Raw genomic sequence first — 22,093 nt, forward strand, 5'->3', positions numbered from 1 at the left:
TGGGTCCCTTGTGATTAGCCAGACCCCTTGTGATTTTAGTACCCCCTAACATTTAGCAACTGGAGTAAAATAAATTCTGATCAGGCCTTGTTTGCAGAAAAGGCAATGGCAACCCACTCCAGTATTCTTGCCTGGAGAATTCCAGGGACGGAGGAGCCTGGTGGGCTGCCGTCTGTGGGGTCGCACAGAGTCGGACACGACTGATGTGATTTAGCAGCAGCAGGTCTTGTTTGCTCACACATGTTGGCTCCTTGCTCCCTGCCCAGCACCCCTTGTTTTCATGATATAACTTTTAGCTGCTGAAATGCTATATCTTGGTCAGGCAGGAGGAGATAACACCAGGATCACGAGGAGAATTTATGAGTTTGTGTTGCAGAAGAAATGGATGACTTTAAGGAAGATATGATAAGCTGCTGACACCCAGAAGTCTAGTTGCACCAGTGGTTTTCTGAGACTGAAGCAACATAGATTTCCCCCCTCAACTCCCTAAAACCCCCTCTCTCTTGCTTCCTAACCATGTAAAATTCCCCCGCTTAGCTTCTTTGTAAGAGGAAGCTAAGCAATCTTGCTTCTAGTGTTCTCACTTTGGCCAAATCAAATAAACCTTTCTCCATGCACACTGGTGTCTCAGTATTTGGTTTGGGCTGCATGTTGGACACCCAAGCTTGAATTTGAGAGGTTCGCCAACACTTGTATAACTGAAAGTTTTCTTACATTTTTAATCTAAACTTACCTTTTCAGATGCGGTCCAAATGGATGAAATGACTTTTCCAGACTCCTTGATATCCTTCCAGTTCCTTTTCCTCTACTATGCTCTGCCATCATAGTAGCTTTACCCACCTAGCTTTTTATTCACCTCCACATCATTATCTGTGTGTGTGTTATAGATGTATAAGATTGCCAGTGTTAACCGGTAAAAGAACTCTATTTAATTGGCTTAAAGGAAATTAAGCACTTATATAAATACTCAGAAATATTTTAAAAACTAACCCAAATGAACTTCAGGATCATGAGACCTAAGATTAATGATTAATGAATCAAAGTAAGTTGTTGGTTTAATTAATATAGAGACTTCCCTAGTGGCTCAGACGGTAAAGCATCTGCTTACAATGCAGGAGACCTGGGTCTAATCCTTGGATCGGGAAGATCTCCTGGAGAAGGAAATGGCAACCCACTCCAGTACTCTTGCCTGGAAAATCCCATGGAAGGAGAAGCCTGGTAGGCTACAGTCCATGGGGTTGCAAAGAGTCGGACACGACTGAGTGACTTCACTTTTTCTTTAACTAGTATAGACGTGTCTTTAGAGTCATTATCATTAAGTATAATACTTTTATTATTCCTGTTGTTGTTCAGTCACTAAGTCGTGTCCAATTTTTGGTGACCCCTTGGATTGCAGCATGCCACACCTCCCTGTCCTTCACTGTCTCCCAGAGTTTGCTCAAGCTCATGTCCATTGAGTCAGTGATGCCATCCAACCATCTCATTCTCTGTTGTCCCCTTCTCCTTCTGCCTTCAATCTTTCCCAGTATCAGAGTATTTTCTAATGAGTTGGCTCTTCACATCAGGTGGCCAAAGTGTTGGAGCTTCAGCATCAGTCCTTCCGATGAATATTCAGGATTGATTTCCTTTAGGATTGACTGGTTTAATCTCTTTGAGATCCAAGGGACTCTCAAGAGTCTTCTCCAGCACCACAGTTTGAAAGCATTGGTGCTTCAGCTCTCAGCCTTCTTTCTGACCCAGCTCTCACATCCATACATGACTACTGAAAAAACCATAGCCTTGACTAGATGGACCTTTGTCAGCAAGGTGATGTCTGCTTTTTAATATGCTGTCTAGGTTTATCATATCTTTTCCTCCTCTTTTCATTTCATGGTTGCAGTCACCATCCACAGTGATTTTGTTTTGGAGCCCAAGAAAATAATCTGTTACTGTTTCCATTGTTTCCCCATCTATTTGCCTTGAAGTGATGGGACTGGATGCCATGATCTTAGTTTTTTGAATGTTGAGTTTTAAGTCAGCTTTTTCACTCTCTTCTTTCACCTTTATCAAGAGGCTCTTTAGTTTCTCTTCACTTTTTGCCATTAGGTTGGTATCATCTGCATATCTGAGGTTGTTGATATTTCTCCCAGCAATCTTGATTCCAGCTTGTGATTCATCTAGCCTGGCATTTAACATGATGTACTCTGCATATAAGTTAAATAAGCAGGGTGACAATATACAGCCATGTATTCCTTTCCCAATTTTGAACCAGTCCATTGTTTCATGGCTGGTTCTAACTCTTGCTTCTTGACCTGCATATAGATTTCTCAGGAGGCAGATAAGGTGGTCTGGTATTCCCATCTCTTTAAGAATTTTCCAGTTTGTTGTGATCCACACAAAGGCTTTAGCGTAGTCAGTGAAGCAGAAGTAGATGTTTTTCTGGAATTTTCTTGCTTTTTCTGTGATCCAACAGATACTGGTAATTTGATCTCTGGTTCCTCTGCCTTTTCTAAATCCAGCTTGTACATCTGGAAGTTCTACTAGAAGTCAAATAAGATTTTATTATTCCTGTTACAAAATTTGCCAGCAAGAAAAGTAACTTGATATGATGAAAGTATTCAATGTAAATGAGATAACAGATTGATAACAGATTGTAACATTTACTTACCTTTTAAGCAATGTGTTATAACTTTCTATATTAGCTTTTGAATGTTTTTATTGTTGCTTTGGTTAAGAAAATAAGCATTGTCCCACAATGACCTATGATCTTATTGACTTAGTGTTTTGAAGTCTTTTGATATTTTTGACAAACTTCCAAAGATCAAATTCTAATTGAAGTTTCATTGGCCTTTGTGACTTTCTAAAGGGCCCCGGAACACCTCAAAAGATTTGTTTTCTCTCCTTCCCACAGAAAGACATTAAACTAGTTGGTCTTATTTGGTGTGTTAAATTACATGGAAAACATTGTCCAATGAGTGCTAATAAACCTTCTTATATTGTATTATATGGGTAAACTTCATGATATGAAAGTTCTAGAGATTGTGTGAAATTCGTAAAAGTTGATTGTGTCCTAGTAAAATGTTAGCAGTAATAATTCGACTATTATCCTAATATGTCTTTTGCCACAACAATAACCAATTTTGTCAATTGCATTGTAATCAGCTTTCTAACCTTGCCAAGTCTTTTGTCATTTATAGTTATTGTTTTACTGATGTTTTTGCAAAAAAAACACACAAATACTTGATCTTCAAGAAGATTCATAGAAAGAACTTTATGAGAAACACAAGCTTCTGATAACTTTTAGGTCATAGTGCTGAACTGGGTAAGAAATTAAAAAATTCTAATGGATTCATAAAACTGTTAACAGAATATTAAGATCAAGAATTAGTCACATAGGACTGAGGGAAATGATGAATATGGTTATAATATTTTTGTGTATGGATGTGAGAGTTGGACGGTGAAGAAAGCTGAGCGCAGAAGAATTGATGCTTTTGAACTGTGGTGTTGGAGAAGACTCTTGAGAGTCCCTTGGACTGTAAGGAGATCCAACCAGTCCATCCTAAAGGAGATCAGCCCTGGGTGTTCATTGGAACGACTGATGTTGAACCTGAAACTCCAATACTTTGGCCACCTCGTGTGAAGAGTTGACTCATTGGAAAAGACCCTAATGCTGGGAAGGATTGGGGGCAGGAGGAGAAGGGGACGACAGAGGTTGGATGGCATCACCAACTCGATGGACATGGGTTTGGGTAGACTCCAGGAGTTGGTCATGGACAGGGAGGCCTGGCGTGCTTCAATTCATAGGGTCGCAGAGTCGGACACGACTGAGCAACTGAACTGAACAGAACTGATTTGAAATATTACTGATTTTAATTGTTCCCTTGAATTAATTATGACTTAAAACAATTTGGTAAGTTATGCCTTTGTAAGTAGAATTGTAACATTTATCTTTTCTCTCTACCTATTCTCTCCAGAAATGAAAGCTCTTAGGTTCCCAGCAGCCTTATCAAGTGAATAAGAAAGGCCACTTCCTGGCAGGTACAGGAATTGCAAGATATCTTGAGGACCTTAAGACAGTCTATAGCTATTGCAGGCAGAATCTGATGGCAAGCCCTTGACATGATTTTCCCAGCCTTGATGCCTCTTAAAAGTTTCATTTGAGATTCCTTACAAAAATTTCCAGCTTAGCTAGCTTAAAAGAGCCTGTGTAATTGCAACTCCTGTTTCTGACACCCAACTTCAACTAACTTAGACCAACATGACCAGACCAGGACAGGATGATGACGACATCTGAACTAGACAGCTGACCCAAGATACTGGAATTGTATGTACTAATTAATTGTATGTATTAATTAATTGTATGTACTAATTACTTTGATGATTGTTCATATCTTCAGTTCAGTTCAGTCGCTCAGTCATGTCTGACTCTTTGCAACCCCATGAACTGCTCTTACTTATGAACAAAATGTATTTATTCCTTGGACTCAGTCATTTGCAAATTTCAAAAATCAACCCAGTTGGTGGACGTGTAGCCAATTACCTGCATTCAGTATTTCTAGGTTACCTTGGTAGATTTCTCCTCTCCAAGGTTCTGGTTGAATGGCCCTTAGACATTTTAGCTTAGAAGAAAGAAGCTCTTTCTTTCATGCAAGCTACCATTACTGCCAATATTACTAAGTGGGATCTTCTTGGCCAATTTAACCTGCTTTGAACCTGGCCATAAATATTCCTTTTCACCAGACGTTAAATATTGGGTAGTTCCTAAAGGGACGAGTAGATTGGTGAAACAAGTTTACGGCCTTGGCTCTCCCGAGGTTGGTTAGGAAGACGCAGAGTTGGTTTCTTTTGGGGTCAAGGTCCCCTGTGTGTAGCCTTGGAAACAGTCCTTGTCAATCTGCCTTTGATGTTTGCATGCTGATTTTCTATCAGTTTTCCAATGGAATGATCATTTGGCCAGTATGTTCATTCCTACACTTGGAATGGAAGATATCATTAATCACATAGTGGCTCTAACAAAATTTACTGAGCAAACTTTGAATGATAGTCATCAAGCCAATAGTTTGCTCAGTTCTGAAGTCTCTATGGTGAGAAAAGTGGTCTTACAAAAGGGGGGAATTGATGATATAATGCATGATGCGTGTTGGACTTTTATATTTGCTGTGTCTTCTGGTGTAACTCATCTTATGACACATATGAAGAATCAAATTTCTGTTCTGAATGATCCTTTTCCCAGTTTAGGGGAAATAAGAGGAAATGGTTTGGAATGGCTACCTACTCCAGTATTTTTGCTTGGAGAATTCCATGGACAGAGGAGCCTGTTGGGCTACAGTCCATGGGGTTGCAAAGAGTTGGACACAACTGAACAACTAACACATACACACACACACACACAGAGGAGGATCTTGGCTTAAACTTTTGCTTAATGACATTGTTACTCCAACTGACAATTTTGATTACAGTTGGTGTGACTTATAAAGTGACAGTTTCTTGCCTTTTGCACTGTATATCACCTACTCCTATTAAAATAATGATACCTAAAAACTTGAAACTGCTGATCATATCCATAGTTCTCAAAAAATTAATGAACATGAAAAATGCACATGTGAGGTAACACTGACATAAGTCCTATTGGACAACTTGGAATTTACCACTAGTCCATGCCAGACATCTGACCAGTACAACACCCTAAAAGGAAAGAAAGAACCAAGCTATAAAGATGCAACATGAAGGGACATGACCTAGCCAGGACAGGTAAGCAACAATCCTGGCATTGAGGGACCAAATGTTTGCTCACCTAATGCTTTCCATTAAAAGATTAATGATATACGAGGGGGAATTGATGAATAAAGTCATATTTCATGATAAGACAAAAATTTGAACATAAAAATTTTCCTCTGCTTATTTGAGCCTCTTCCCTCCCCTTTAGTGTGTATTGTGAATCTGCATTAGCCAGACCTCCTTAGGAGTAAACCTTTCCTCTTAATCTTGTAAAGGGTCAGGATGATCCACTAATCATTTTGTACATGCAGATCTGGATTGTATAAACTGTCAATACATCATTTGAAATGTAACCCTTTGTCTCAAAAACATGCATCACTGTGCTTTGCTTATGAACCAAATGTTATTTATTGTGACCAGCTATAAGGAAACCCTTCCCCTTAAGCTAATTATAACTTACAGCAATTTGATAAATTATACCTTTGTAAGTGGAACTGTAACATTTATCTTTCCTTTCTCCCTGTTCTCTCCAGAAGTTGGAAACTCTTAGGTTCCCAGCAACCTCATCAGGTGAATAAAAAAGGCTACCTCCTGGCAGATGCAGGAATCTCAAGATTTGTTGAGGACCTTGAGAATAGAGGAATACATTCATGTCTATAGCTTTCGCAGAATCTGATAGCAAGCCCTTGACATGCTTTCCCAGCCTTGATGTCTTTTGAAAGTTTAATTTGAGATTCCTTCTAAAATTTTCCAGGATAGCCAACTTAAAAGAGCCTGTATGATCAATTGTTGTAGTTGCTGTTTAGTCACTAAGTCCCGTCCAACACTTTTGTGACCCCATGGACTGTAGCCCGCCAGGCTCCTCTGTCCATGGGATTTTCCAGGCGAGAATACTGGAGTGGGTTGGAGTTTACCATTCTACCAGACAGAGCAGTCCTCAGAGCTTTCTCAAAGACTGTCTGCTGGATTATAATCCTCAGGCTGGCTCAAATAAAATTTTCCATTTTTTTCCTTATATTGACTACAGTTAATTCCCCTACATACAAACTTTCAAGTTTTGAAGTTTTAAAGATGCTTTCACATGTCCAGTCACGTAAGGTCACGTGTCTGGCATACACTGTAATGTGTGTGCATCCTCTACCAGTAGCTGGGCTTTCGTGTGCTTTAATGCACAGTGCTGTACAGAGTACTGTAGCACAGTGTCTTTATTTCAAGCTAGATTTGCAAGAGGATATCTTCATTGAACTTCTTACTGTGCAACACGAGGAGCTTACTAAGGAAGACCTGATGGAATTGGAGGCCCAAAGAAAGAACAAAGGGAGACAGAGGGAAAAGAAGTAACTAAAGAAATTTACGACACAGGAAATGGCAAGGGGATTTTCTCTAGTTGAGGAGGCACTGATAATTTTAGTTTTTTAATATTTTATTGGCTGTGCTGGGTCTTACTTGTAGCAAGCAGAATCATCCATCTTTGTGTGGATCTTTAGTTGCAGCATGTGAAATCTTAGTTGCAGTATGCAGGATCTAGTTCTTGGACCCAGGCCCCTTGCATCGGGTGCAAAGTCTCAGCCACTGAGACTGGTGCATTGAGGAGGTCCCAGAGGAGACACTGTTAGTTTTTGAGGCACAGGACCCAAATGTGGAATGGTACACAAAGATTGCAGAATGCAATCCAGTGCTACCGTGTCATCTATGTTGAGAAAAAAAGATCTACTACCCAGACGTCACTGGATCTTTTTTTCTAAAGGATGGGCAGAATTGAACCCAGCAAGGAACCAGAACCTGTGCCATCAGTGTCAGGTATGAGTGAAGGTGCCCCTGCCCTCCGTCTCCTGTTGCTGATGATCCTTCAGCTCTGCTGTACTGTGAGATTAAAAATGTTTCCTTTACTTTTGTGTTTGTTTTTTATGTATTATTTGTGAAAAGTATTATAAACCTATTATGGTACAGTACTATATAGCCACATATATTAGTTAACTAGTTAGTTAACTGAGGCTAACTTGGACTTTGATACAAATTGCACTTATGAATGCACTCTCAGAACGGGGCTCATTTGTATGTAAGGGACTTACTGTATTGATTCATTTTTCATCAGGAATATAATAGGATTTCTTGTATTTATTGCAACAGAACTTAATCCAAACTCTTTTTAAAGTTAAAGTTTTTCAGATTTTTATGTAGGGTATTTACTAAACTTTCAGTTAAGCATTTAAGAAAATCCTTTTGTTCTCACACTGAGATTGTCTAATTAGCCTGAGGTCATTGACTGTGATGAAGATTTTGCAAATCCATGAATAACCGCAATCAGTAGTCAGAAAGACAAGTCAAACAAGATTCTTTAATGGTTAATCTCATTAGAGAAAAGATAATGACACCAAAATTCCTAGTAGGAGGTCTAAGAACTTTGTTTAGGAAAGGAAATAAGGTTCTATTTCTCATAATTCTACATCGTTTCTCCGCCTTTTGGCTAAGATCAAGTGTAGTCTCATAATTCTACACACTCCTTAAATGAAAGAATGCAATTCTAATGAAACCTCAGGCTCCATAACTTCCACTGTGTGGCTTGCTTAGTTACTCAGTCGTGTCTGACTCTTTGTGACCCCATTAACTATATAGCCTGCCAGGCTCCTCTATTCATGGGGTTTTCCAGCAAAAATACTGGAGTGAGTTGCCATTGCCTTCTCCAGTGGATCCTCCCAAACCAGGGATTGAACCCAGGTCTCCTGCACTGAAGGCAGAGTCTTTACCATCTGAGCCACCAGGGGATCTTCCCTCCATTGTGTAGAACCTTGTCAGTTACTTCCCATGGTATGTATGTATTTTTCCATCAATTATCAATTTTGGGTGCCATCAGTTATAGATAAGGTCTCCCTTTCAAATGCGACATTACAATTTCTTGTTTGATAGCCAACTGACACGTATAACAGTGAAATTTTTTCAAAGGGGAAGGGCTGTGAAGGAAAGAGACTTTACTTGCTCCATGAGAATCATTAGAGAGATACAGGAAAGTAGAATCTTAAAAATATTAATCTCTTATAAATCACGTTGGACTATTTTTGGACTTCAACTTACTTTGTGCCATTACTCCAAGTACTAAATTGTTGGAAGTTTGGAGGGCATGGATATTGCAGGCATTTCACCTTTCTTTGTCTTTTTTTGGAAACACTTGGGCCACTACTGTCTATTAGGTTACTCATTTCTTTTCTAAATGATTTTAATGTATTTATTATATTTGGCTGTGCTGCACGGCTTTCTATCTCATTGCGATGAGTAGGGGCTGCTCTCCAGTTTCAACGTGCAGGCTTCTCATGGCAGTGGCTTCTCTTGTCACAGAGCGTGGGCTCTAGGGCACGTGGACTTCAGAGGTAGTGGCCCGTGGGCTAGGGAGTTGCAGCTCCCGGGCTCCAAAGCACAGGCTCAACAGTTGTGGTGCACGGGCTTCATTGCTCTGTGGCATATGGGATCTTCCCAGTTCAGGGATAGAACCCATGACTCCTGCATTGACAGGTGGATTCTTTACCTCTGAGCCACCAGGAAGCCCCATTTATTTCTTTAAAGTAACTTGAACATATACTTGAAGGATGACTTTCATAAGATGAACTTAAATGTGAAAGTCAGTTTTTACTGAGCCTGATTAGTTTCATTTTACTAACTGGAACTAAATATTTAGGACAACAAACATCAAGCCCTACTAGGATTTCTCTCTGACAAGGAAAAAGGTAGGGGTTCAGCACACTGTTTCACTGCATCATTTTTATTGTCACCAGATCTTCTGGGAGGAATAATCTGCACTCACTGTCTTCAACACCCAGATACTCAGTGACCCACTGCTCCCAGAATTCAGACCTCTCCTCCACTGAAACTGCCCTGCTGGCTAATTCCTACTCAAACTTCAAGATTCAGGACAGTGGCCAGTTCAAGAAGTCTTTGTCCCCTCAGACTGAGCTGAGCACATGACAATAGATGCATATCTCTATACTTGCACTTACCATAGTATCAAAAAGTATCGTTTTATACCTGTCTTTCCTACTAGGTATAAGCTTCTCAAGGTCAGAGATGTTTTTGTTAATTACTATATCTCCAATATCTGTCAAGGGACCTAGGACATAAAAGGAATTCAGTAACTTGAATTAACTCGATCTACTCTGAATAAACTCACATTTGCATGAGGAAGACAATTTACCAACAAATAATTGAAAAATAACGAGGTCAGTGCCATATAAAATGTGTGCTCAGGGTCTTATAGGGGGTCTGAGGAGGTACCACACCTTATCCTCTTTATGATGTCAAAAACTAAACTGTAAGGAAATGGATCCTAAGGTCTGAGTGATATTATGGTTCTCCACCCAGAAGAGAGGGCTTCACTGATAGCTCAGTTGGTAAAAAATCCACCTGCAATGCAGGAGACCCTGGTTTCAATTCCTGGGTTGGGAAGATCCACTGGAGAAGGGAAAGGCTACCCACTCCAGTATTCTGGCCTGGAGAATTTTATGGACTGTATAGTCCATGGGGTCGCAAAGAGTTGGACACAACTGAGTGACTTTCACTTCACCCAGGAGAGAATAGAACAAAAAATGAAAGTACATAGAGAAAGTTGAACCTTATACTACACTTGTTATTAATGTTTTGCAAAGCTATATATATGCCATGGGTGATCATGCTCCTTTTCTCAAGCAAGATCTTAACAGATCACAGTTTCTCTTGAACAGAGCTGTCTGGTACCCTCCTCTTCTGGGAGATGCTCGGTTTGTTGGCTTATAGAGTCTCCTTGTCCCCCTGACTACTTGTACCAATGCTCTATGTGGGAACCAGTGCTTAGCTCCTTTGTGGCTCAAAAATGGCTGAAAACATCTCTCCTGTTTTGGTAGCCTAGACCATCTGGTGATCTGATAAGATGAGGGCCTTTTATCCTTGCAGAGTGAATCAATGAGTGTTGAAACTCTTGTTTCATCCAGATATTCTGCCTCTGAAAACTTCAGTGGGTACAGAGGCTTTTGCAAGGGAAGAATCACCAGGCAAGTCAATTTGGTGAGGAAGATCTAGCCCAGAACACACTGCTGAAGGAGCAGCCCTTTGGGATTAGGAGTCAATTACCAAGTGCCTACAAAGCACCCTGCCATTTTGACTATGCACATGCCTTGCTCTCAAGGAGGAGAGACAAATGGGAGTGAGAGTCAGTCAGGAAAACCCCAACTGACTACATGCTTGTGGTCATGGAAAACCATGAGGCAAGGCAGCTGGGAGAAGGAATTATATTGCCCTTTGCAAACATTTATTCAGTATCTTGTATTCACTCTGAGGAATATGCAAGTTCTGCCCTTGAGAAACTTACAGTCAAAGTAGAGAGAGAGCATTGTATCCTAGGGCCAGTCAACATAAGGCAGAAAAAGAAGAAAGGACTCCTGAAGAGAAAGAAACAGAAAGACTTTATTCTTAGAGATGCTTATTTCTGAAAGAGATGCTAGAAATAATGCCAGGCAAAACTAAAGAACTGATTCTCTTTTTTAAAAAATTGGGAACTGCAAAGAACTGGGTTCCTACTGTTTTCTGTGGATCAGGTTGTGATCCAGCTGTGCCAGGAAACGCAGTCACTAGCGTTGCCCCAGCTGATTGACATCTTTCAAGGGTCCGGAAGATCCCCTGGAGAAGGAAAAGGCAATCCACTCCAGTCTTCTTGCCTGGAGAATCCCATGGACAGAGGAGCCTGACAGGCTACAGTCCAGGGTCACTCGGACATGACTTAATGACTAAGCAGCAACAATAGGTTCCTTGGGATTCACTGAATACAAATTACAAATGTAGAGTTTAATGACATTCAAGAAAAAGAAAAGAGTATGGTGCAGCGTGTCCTATTGCCAACAAACATAAAGCCCAGATAAGTTGCTCTGGTTTCTCTATATCTGGGGGAAGCACCTGTTCTCATTGAAAGTGACTCTAGCTCAGGGCTCAGAGACAGTAATCCATTTGAGCATATATGATGGAAAGCCTGAGACCCCTTCTCCCGGGAAGTCATGAAATAATGTCTTTTGGCAAGTGCTCTCAGACCCCGTATACCAAAGGGCTCCACACCTCCAAGAAGAGAAGCCAAAGAGCTGTCCTTGTGGTCAAGACCCCTAACATCTGCAGCTTTCCTGTGAAAGGCATCTTTGTGTAGACAGCAGCCTTGCCTGGTTTTTGGATATGTGTATCTTTAAATAATAAATATGAGAAACCCATTCCTTTGTCTCAAAACAAAGATAAGTTTCAGACTGGCTATAGCAATGGACCACCATTTCTGGCACAAGGCTGGCAAATAAAGAGATCGGAGCACAACCTCATCGTCATCCCCACCCTACTTTGCTGAAACCATTATCCAGCTGCCCATGTGGGGGCTGGGCTGCTGGTTGCTGGCAAAACCTCAGGAGCATTTGCTCGACCGAGCAATCTACCTTTAGACAGACAGTGGCAGGCAGTGGGGAAGTATCTGAATGTGGATCGACAAAGCATTTGGGGGAGGCTAATGGACAAGGGAAACCCTGTAACCAGTTGCATCTCTTGGTGTCTTGCAGCTTTCATCTCACTAAGGAATCAAACCATGATGTAACTCAGAAAAAAAGCCTCTCTCATTTTGGGAGATTTGCTATTTGACTTCTATTTATTCACACTGAAAAACACCATATTTTAAAGAAAATATGAAATGCAGAAGGGAAAACTATTTTAAAGCAAACAATTTTAAGTAAAAAGAAGGTCAAATACTCATTTTAAATGATTTTAATTTGATAACTATTACGTTCCAATTCAAAAAAGAATATTGCACAAATGCTTTTGTATCACAATCGTTATTTTTTTTCTCACCCTGGTGAGATTTTGACAAACACAGTTGGCTTTGGGAAATAACACAGAGGATGTCTTAATTGGTTCAGTAATTTTAATAGCCTGTGAAAAAATGAAAGGAGGATATTACATTCATAGAAAAGGCAAGTATATCCGTAAATTCACCTGGCGGTAGTGAAAAATAATAAGCTTTTCATGGATTTAATAAAACTTAAAGGAGACAAAATTGAGAATGCTGTGCAAATAGAATGCAGCTCACAAACTTCTCAATGCAATCTTTTGCTTTCGAAAATCCATTAAACCTGCAAGACTTCTAAGAGTATTTGATCACATTATAAATCTCTTATATTGGAAAAGTTAACATCTGATATTTTGAAAGCAAAAATCTAAATAAATACAGACCTGAATTGTTCAAATGACAAAATCTGTGAATGGTGAGGTAAAATTACCAAAATAACATAAACAAACGAAAAGAAAACAACACCAGAAAAAAAAAAAGAATCTTGTCATGGCACCGATAAACATTTCTGTCTAAATTTATGAAGATATGACATTTTCTCTAGGTAACAAACACAGTTTTCATCAGTTATGTAGTAAATGCTGAAAATTTAAGAAAATAAAAATTTCAGTGGTCAGCAAGCAAAAATAATTCCATGAAACTCTCCCCACTTTTATGAATTCGTTACAGCAATTTTTATTGTTCTTCCTTTTTGCCTTCTAATTAATATTTTTAGCAGAGGCATAGCACTGGAGTCCAGAGGTGCATATATGCCTCAGGTGCCAGATGGTTTTTTAAAAAACTTCCATCTTGCATTTTTGGTGTTTTTAAAATTGTTGCTCATCAAATTCATAAACACACCCTGCTTTAGCTACACTTTTAATTTATTTCCAGGAAAATTCAACCACAGTATAAAGAGAAAAGGCACAACCATATTAATTACATTGTTTAACACACCATTTTATACTTCCTTTGTCACTGGTTTTTAGAAGCTGTGAGTTACTTCAGTATGTTGGTGTTTCTGTTAATGTTTAAGCTATATATTCCACATCATGATTTTTTTTCAAATGGTTATCCTAAGATACAATTCTTCACATTTTGTGACCATTCCAGGCATCTGGTATCTGGACTATTTACAACTAACTTCATCAAACCTTAATGTTTTATGAAATACTTGAAAAAAATCTTTGTAATCAATAGTCTCAGAACACATTCTCCTATCAAAGAGAAAAGGGCAACATAATGAGTTAGTTCAACTATGCCCCTTAATCTGGAAACACTGACTATGACTCTGCTTCAGAAAACATAATTATTCCATTCAAAATGGATTGTCATTCATACTGATGATTGGAGATTTTACTAAAATAAAATATATAGAAATTATGTGAGCCTGGGATGGTGCCAGGATTGAACACGGGGGCAATTTTTTCAGTTGGATGTTGATAAGGGAATGGCAACCTACTCCAGTGTTCTTGCCTGGAGAATCCCATGGACATAGGAGCCAGGTGGTCTCCAGCCCATGGGGTCACAAAGAGTCAGACTCGACTGAGCAACTAACGCTTTCACACTTTCATTGGAGTATGACTACTTATGATCTTGTTTGTTTATTCACTAGATAAAGACTTCTGTGTTTATTTTCTATTCATTTTTATTTTATTTTTTATTTATTTATTTATTTTTAATCATTTTTAATATTCTATTATTTTTGTCAGACAATTTTTTATTAATTTAGATTAATTTTACTCATCTGTCACTCACATTCCATTAAAGTTTAAAGAGAGGACTTAATCATAGCAGGGGCAGAAAAGAGCAACCATCTGAGTTGCCCTGATCACACCATCCTCCTCTACAAATTTCATTATAAATGCAGGAGAAACAAAATCTTTAGATCCAAATATACATAAGTTATTTGTAATATTTTAAATTAATGTCAAGTAGTATTTAAAGTTCTATCTTCTAGCCTTTTCATTCTTTGTGTAATAAAATTCCCACAAGTTAAGAAAGTTATTTGCTTCAAAATAAATTCTGTGGTATATCAGAATATTTTTGCCATCAGAAGTATAAGCATTGGCAAATAGGGAATTTAATTGTGAGTTGAAAATTATAGCAATACTAAATAAAACCCCCTTCTCACTGAAATGGCCAGTTCAGAAACATTTTCAGAAATCAAAACCCATAACAACAACTTTTAAAATCTTCACACATACACACTCTAGTTTCATTAATCAGTAATGAAAACCCTGCATGTCTGTGATGCGTTCACAATCATTCATGCTAAGACAAACCTACTGTAGCATTTCTCTTACTTACAAAACTCATAGCTAATTTTACATAAAATACAGTTATTTAATTTTTAATACCTACTGAATGTGATTTGCTAATTCCACAAGGTGTACCTTAAAACCTCGTGTTTCTGTTCCATAGATTCAGTGTGCATTCCCCTCATGGCCTCAGGAACCTGGGTAAAGTTGTGGACCAGAGAAATGGGCCAATAGCGTTACTTGTGTGCTTTCTAGTTATCCTTGTGATGCTAACAAGCATTCTTTCTTTAATCTCAATAAAGTGACATGATACATGATTTATGCTCCTAGAAACTGATGTGTCAACTCCTCATTTGTCTTCAAAATTATCTTTTTAAAGACCTTATTGAAAACGTGTCCATATTAACAAAATCTTTTTTAAAAAAAACCTACACTATTAGAGTTTCAAGTAGTTTTCTGATGCATATTTTCACATAAACCTAAATTCAACAGCAGGTCTGACACTGAGATTTGATTAATGCATATTGTGCTTTGAGTCTTTAAAGAATATATTATCTAACCTATGGAGGATTATGAAAACGTGTCCAAATCCTAACTGTCAAGAAAAATGTTTACGTATCTTGGGATTTCTTTTGCCACTTTTAAAAAAGATGCTGATAGTGTCTAGGTCAGTTTTTGCTTTCATTTGGATAGATTGTGAGAAATAATCTAATATCACAGTCCTTATTATACATCCTGTACGTGTAAGTACATAATGCAAACAGAAATACAATAGAATTGTCAGTAAAAGCTGTTCCTTTAAGGCTTACTGGTAAAACTCACACAGCTCCTTCTATTAATTTGTTCCATATGAAAACAAATCCATCCAGGGTTTTGGGCACAGAACACCAGAAAGAGCAACTTTAAGAAACTGGCTGAAGTATTTAAAATTAAACTCTTAAATCACAGTGTTGTTTGTTAGTGGTGAACCATGATCAGAACCAGAGGATTGTACAAACAATAATAACAGACCTTCCGTGACCTCCTTTGGTTTTACCTCTTGAATTTACCCCAGGAAATATATCGAGTGTTGCACTTTATTTTTCTTTTTTTTCAGGAATAGCAAATTGATGGAAGAAAAGAAGTGGAGCTTACGATTTTGAGTGCACCAATACCAATACTTTGGGGAACTGACAGTGTAGTCTACAAATACATGTGCCATAGACTGTGAAGAAGGAAACACTTTAGGAAAAAATAATCACATTACAAAGTGTATTATAAAAATAAGTTACACAGCATGTGCCCGTGGACCTGAAAGCTTTGCCAAAGGAAGAGAAATTTGACACAAAGATTGAATTGCTCTGGATACCTATTTGTATATTATCAGCAAAACCATTTTCAGTTTTTACGTTTATACCCTCAAAAAAAAAATTCACTGGAAGTAGGAAATTATTTCCAGTAGTGATCAGTAGCATGGAGGACCTTAGTGATGGTGGAGGGCTGGAGATACATTATCCATTCAACAGGGATTCAGAGGAAATACGCACACCCAGTATGTGCTTGGTTTACCGTTTCATCTTGAGTTCATACGTAACTGGTGGATGATGATGCTTTCTATAAAGAGAAGAAAGATACAGCATTTTCAATTAGACTGAAACTCACATCAGTAGTTTACGTGAGGGTCAACACCGTTATCATTTCACTAATAGACCATAGGCATTAAATAACAAAACAAACAAAAACAGGTGCATGAGCCCAGTAGCTTCTCTGGAAGTTCTGTCCTGTTCTTGGGTGACTTCTTTATATTGACATCGGAGATCTACGTCTAAAATTCTTAAAGCCTTTTAGAAACCACGTCTAATATTCTAACAATATTTGATCAGTTTTTACCCAAGGAAAGCCCTGAACAAGAAGACAGTAATGACTATAGACGGGTCGCATAATGGAAACCAGACCATTTCCTAGAATTTCTGTTCTGAATGATAGTCACATACTTTTATTTTTTTATGTGTGTGGACTTGAATTTTAATAAGGAAATATTTATCTTATTCCCAGGAAGTCACTAAATAATATTTATCTTTATTCTCAGGAATAAATAATAATATTTATATTATATTATTATAAATAATATTAATTCCCAAGAAGTCCCTACATACAGATGACTCATTCTTGTCTCTGCTTCTTTTTGTATAATCCACCTGGGAAGATGCTTTATAATTCTGCATATGCTTTTCAACCTAAATTCATTTTATAAAAGTAAATAAAAATAGATTGAGATAGTAATTAGAACAGTACCAACCACGAGTGTGTAATATTTGTATTTATTTGATTTATTTCACTTTTAACCTTTATGCCTTTGTGAACATGTATCTTTTTTTTTTTCATGGTGTCATTAAGGCCTTACTATATATGCCCATCACTGCTTGGCATGGGTTTCCCAGGTAGCCCTAGAGGTAAAGAACCTACCTTCCAATGTAGAAGGCGTAAGAGATGCGGTTTGATCCCTAGGTGGGGAAGATCCCCTGGAGGAAAGCATGACAACCCACTCCAGTATTCTGGCCTGGAGAAACCCCTGGACAAAGGAGCCTGGCAAGCTAGTCCATAGAGTCGCAAGGAGTCGGACATGACTGAAGCCACTTAGCACTCACGCACTGCTGGGCATGGAACTACGTTGTGAGCAAAATGAAGCATGATTTTGCCTTTGCTGCGATTATAAAGAGCGGAGGAAAGAAATAACTAAGCCTCAAATGGTTCCTCTGCCTGAAAAATGTATTGCCTCCCTGTCAACTAATGTCGGGCTTCCCAAGTGGCTCAGTGGTAAAAATTCTGCCTGCCAGAAGGAGATGCAGGAGACATCGGTTTAATCCCTGGGTTGGGAAGATCCCCTAGAGAAGGAAATGACCCGCTCCAGTATTCTGGCCTGGGAGATCCCATGGACAGACGAGCCTGGTGGCCTACAGTCCACGGGGTTGCAAAGAGTCCACACGATTTAGCTACTGAGCATGCGGTATGCTCACAAACATTAATTGAAGCACACGATGTTGTAGACCTAGAGGTTTACTTCACACTGACCACTAGGTGGAGATATTTCCACTCCGTCTCTTGACCTTTCCGAATTGAATTTGGGATAAACAGACAAGCAAAGTAAAATGAAATACATAAATGTTTTATATACTTAATAGTAATTAGTTATGAATGTTTTGCAAAACTTTTAAGATATATATGTGATTTTTCACTCTACCAGAAACTCGGAAAAATCATTAGCTCAGTTTGTCTTTTGAAAGTTGTTCTTAGCCTCAATTTTTTTCAATACTTAAAAATGAATTAAAATTCTTCAGGTAAAGACTAAAAACACTAAATAAAATATTATGTAGTTAAAAATCAGAGTCTCTTTTTTAATCTAAAAATTAAAATGCTATTTCTTACTCAACAGTTTCTTTTTTAAATTTTCTAAAGTAGTTTTCAAAGAGTACAAACACACAGGTCTCAGACCTCCCTAACAGAATCTAAGTATCTTCCCCATTTGCCTCCCCTAAGAGACTACAGGAAATATATGTTTCAAAGAGTGAAATCTAGAACTGTTCTCATTGTAGATGTAATTCAGTATGTGTTTGCCTTGTTTCTTCACTACAAAATGAGGGTATCAGAAATTCTCTCTCAAGTCCCTGGCGGGACTAATATTTTGTTTTGCTGTGTTACTTTCTTCTCTCCCCTTGAGTGTGCAAACTTCTAAATTCCTAGAGTTATCTTCTCCTAATCCTAGAGTTTTATAGTCTCTGTAATAATAATAGCTTTTCAAGATACATGCACCCCAGTATTCATTGCAGCACTATTTACAATGGCTGGGTCATGGAAGGCAACCTAAATATTCACTGACAGAGGAATGGATACAGAAAAAGTGGTACGTATATACCATGGAATACTACTCAGCCATAAAAAGCACAAAATAATGCCATATGCAGCAACATGGATAGACCTACAGATTGTCATACTGAATGAAGTAAGTCAGACAGAAAAATAAATATCAAATCATATCACTTATATGTGGAATCTTTAAAAAAATGATACAAATGAGCTTATTTACAAAACAAAAATAGAGTCACAGATATAGAAAACAATTTTATGGTTACCAATGGGCAAATGGGGAGGGGGGGTAAATTGGGAGATTGGGATTAACACAGACCCACTACTATATATAAAATAAATAAAAAGGGCCTACTGTACAACACAGGGAACTCTCTTCAAAACTCTGCAATGGCCTCTATGGGGAAAGAATCCAAGAATCTAAAGAAGAGTGGAAATATATATAAATAAAGCAGATTCACTTTGCTGTACACCTGAAACCAACACAAAATTGTAAATCAACTGTACTCCAATAAAATAATGATAATAATAATAGATTTTTCAGAATTAGTATTTGGTAAAAATACATATGGCAAAAGAGTCTATATATAGAAACAATGTCTTGGTTGGACCATTATATTTTATTATTTTTAAGGTAACAAACTGGTAATCCATGCATGGTATTATATATTAATGCTATTAATCAGATTGTGTTACTAAAAAGGACTATCTCAAAAATACTTGATAACACCAAATAAGAGAGCTTATTTTATTTAATTCAACTTAATAATAAAAGATGATGTTTAATATTTCTGTATGTACAATTTAGCTAAAGGAATACAATTAAACCTAAGTCATTTTATCTTATATAAGTAGGGGCATATTTCACTTTGCTTCTAAATATAGTGAGACAAGATCTATATGACAGTGACTTTATCATTTGAAACTTATTAAAGATATTTATTAAATCTCTGTTTGCTTTTTATCTACATTTTCCGCAAATCTATAAGCTGACTCAGATAAGAATTGCCCAGCCAATGCACAAACTCGTGAGAAATTTTTAAAAAGGTTGTTTTAAGGCATTAACTGTTGAGGTGACTCATTACACAGCAAAGCTGTCTGATTCAGAAGGAGTCCATGGTTGCTAGCAAAAAAAATAATAATCATAAAATAAAAATGCTTTAGGGATTAGTACCACTAATTGTGTGTTTTTTTAAGGTGGGATTTCCAAGTCCCTTCCTGTTTCTTTATGATTTAGGATGATAAGATAATATTATAAACTTTATTGAAGTTATAAATTCTGTCAGCAAATCTTACTTTATCTTCGATCCTGTCCTCAACTCAGAATAAGACCCAAATAGAGGACCAAAGGCCAGAGTTCAGCCTCTATCAGGAAACTCAAAAGAGCAAAGCACTTCAATTTGGGGCTCTCTGATGTATAGGTATTTAATAACAATTTCCATTTTTCTAATTGAAAGAAGAACAAGACTTCTAAATCTTAATCAACATATACACATGGGTTCATTGGATTCTTACATATAATTTTATATTAACAGTTGATCAAAGAACTTACAGACGTTTTCCATTATATATTTCTCTAAGTGTTATCATGAGGTTTCTTTCTTAAGAAACTTCAGGTAACACATTAAATGCATTGTTTGCTCTCATGATATTATTGTGAAATGATGTGCCCTATGAATTCATTCTTTTATTACACTAGCTGTTAAATGACTTCCATGGAAAGGATGCATTGTTGTTGTTGTTCTTCAGATGCTAAGTTGTGTCCAACTCTTCTTGACCCCATGAACTACAGCACGCCAGGCTTCCCTCTCCTTCACCACCTTCCTGAGCTTGCTCAAAGTCATGTCCATGGAGTCAGTGATGCCAGCCAACCATCTCATCCTCTGTCATCCCCTTCTCCTTTTGCCATCAATCTTTCTCAGCATCAGGGTCTTTTCCAATGAGTTGGCTCTTTGCATCAGGTGGCCAAAGTATTGGAGCTTCAGCTTCAACATCAGTCCTTCCAATGAATATTTGAGGTTGATTTTCTTTAGGATTGACCAGTTTGATCTCCTTGCAGTCCAAGGGACTCTCAAGAGTCTTCTCCAGTATACAGTTTGAAACCATCAATTCTTTGGCACTCAGCCTTCTTTACGGTGCAGCTCTCACATCCATACATGGCTACTGGAAAAACCATAGCTTTGACTATATGGACCTTTGTCAATTCCTAATTACACTTCTGTCCTCACAAGCATGACTTATTTATCCTCGATGGGTGGTATCCCCAAAACTCCTGGCCAGTCAGATGACTTGAGATCCAAGGCTGTATACACAAGACAGGATTGGGGGGAAATCTGGGGGAGAATGTCTCTTGAGTGCTAGAGTGGGGCAACCTGACAACAAATTAAATTCTAATTCCTCCCAGGAGAGCCCCTTCAGCTAAGGAGTAAGAAAGATGTATTCCCTGCAGGGTCAGTGCCTTCCTCCTGAACAATGCCTATGTTCATGCTCTGCCAAACTCAAGAGAACCATCGAGCTCTAAATTTTAAAAATCAGCTCTAGTAAATGAGACCACATCACTTTGAAAGCCTCCAAACTCATCCACCAGAGACAAAACAGAGCAAAAGTTCGATTTGTAGCAGGACTTTGCATCAGTAAAGAAGGGCTGCTTCATTCACAGGAAACCGCACGCTAAGTTACAGGAAACAGTTTCTGTTGGTTTCTGCATCAACTTGGCCGGTGGATGGCCTGTTCCCCTGTTCCATGGCCCCTGCTCCCAGGGGATCTGCCTAGAGAGCGCGGCACTGGCTTAGGGCTCCACTGTTCTTCCTACCTTCTTCCTTCTTTCTGGGGTTTCCTTCTACCAAATCCCAGCTTTGAACTTGCTGCCTGCAGGAGGATTTGTCCTCCTGCAAAAATGTCCTAATTCTCTATACCTTTTAGAAGTAGGACTGCCTGGATATTGTTTACTTTTAAGATTTATTTTAATAAACTGCTTCAGTACTCAGTCCTGTTATTATCACATTCAGACATTAATCAGAGTTCTGATGAAACATCTGTTTTAAATAGGAAGTCCAATAAACTTCCTCTGTGGACTTGGACTTGTAGTCCTTCTTTTGGATTCAGCTCAACTAATTAAAAACACTTCCGCTAATCAGTTCTGTCATTTGTTTCAGGAAACTTTTGAAGCAGATGATACAAAGTCTCTGGAGGTTTCTCAACCACGTAAGAGTTTATTTGCTTCCTTCCAGAACATTTCCCACTCCATCATCAGCCCAAGTCCTCGCCTCCCCAATCCCCTCCCTGCTCCTAGGTGACAGGAGCTACTAATCATCACAGTTATGACTGGTAGCTTCTTTTTCAGGCAAGCTAGTTGTTCTCTCTCACACAGATTTCTGTTCCCCAGATACAAATAAATCGGAATTGGTTATCCCATGCATGCGTGCCTGCTAAGTCACTTCAGTCGTGACCAATTCTTTACAACCCTATGGACTGTAGCCCA

The 22,093-nt window shown here is 38.4% G+C and overlaps 1 protein-coding gene across 12 annotated transcripts in view; it reads right to left on the reverse strand.

The window, feature by feature from the left end:
- Positions 1-15,844: 15,844 nt before the first annotated feature.
- The window catches only part of FILIP1 (filamin A interacting protein 1), a 223,104-nt gene continuing 216,855 nt past the window's right edge, over positions 15,845-22,093 (reverse strand). For 11 of the 12 annotated variants that reach the window (XM_081530782.1, XM_081530793.1, XM_081530791.1 and 8 more), the window contains one exon: positions 15,845-16,362. In XM_081530782.1, coding sequence (XP_081386908.1) covers positions 16,322-16,362 — 41 coding nt within the window. In that variant the 3' untranslated portion in view covers positions 15,845-16,321. Of the gene's footprint in view, positions 16,363-18,967; positions 19,033-22,093 lie in introns of all 12 variants that reach the window. The other variant, XM_081530792.1, reaches the window with a different exon arrangement.

This window comes from Giraffa tippelskirchi, chromosome 9 (assembly GCF_054371585.1).
Source record: "Giraffa tippelskirchi isolate mGirTip1 chromosome 9, T2T-mGirTip1v1.2.pri, whole genome shotgun sequence".
Taxonomy (NCBI): domain Eukaryota; kingdom Metazoa; phylum Chordata; class Mammalia; order Artiodactyla; family Giraffidae; genus Giraffa; species Giraffa tippelskirchi.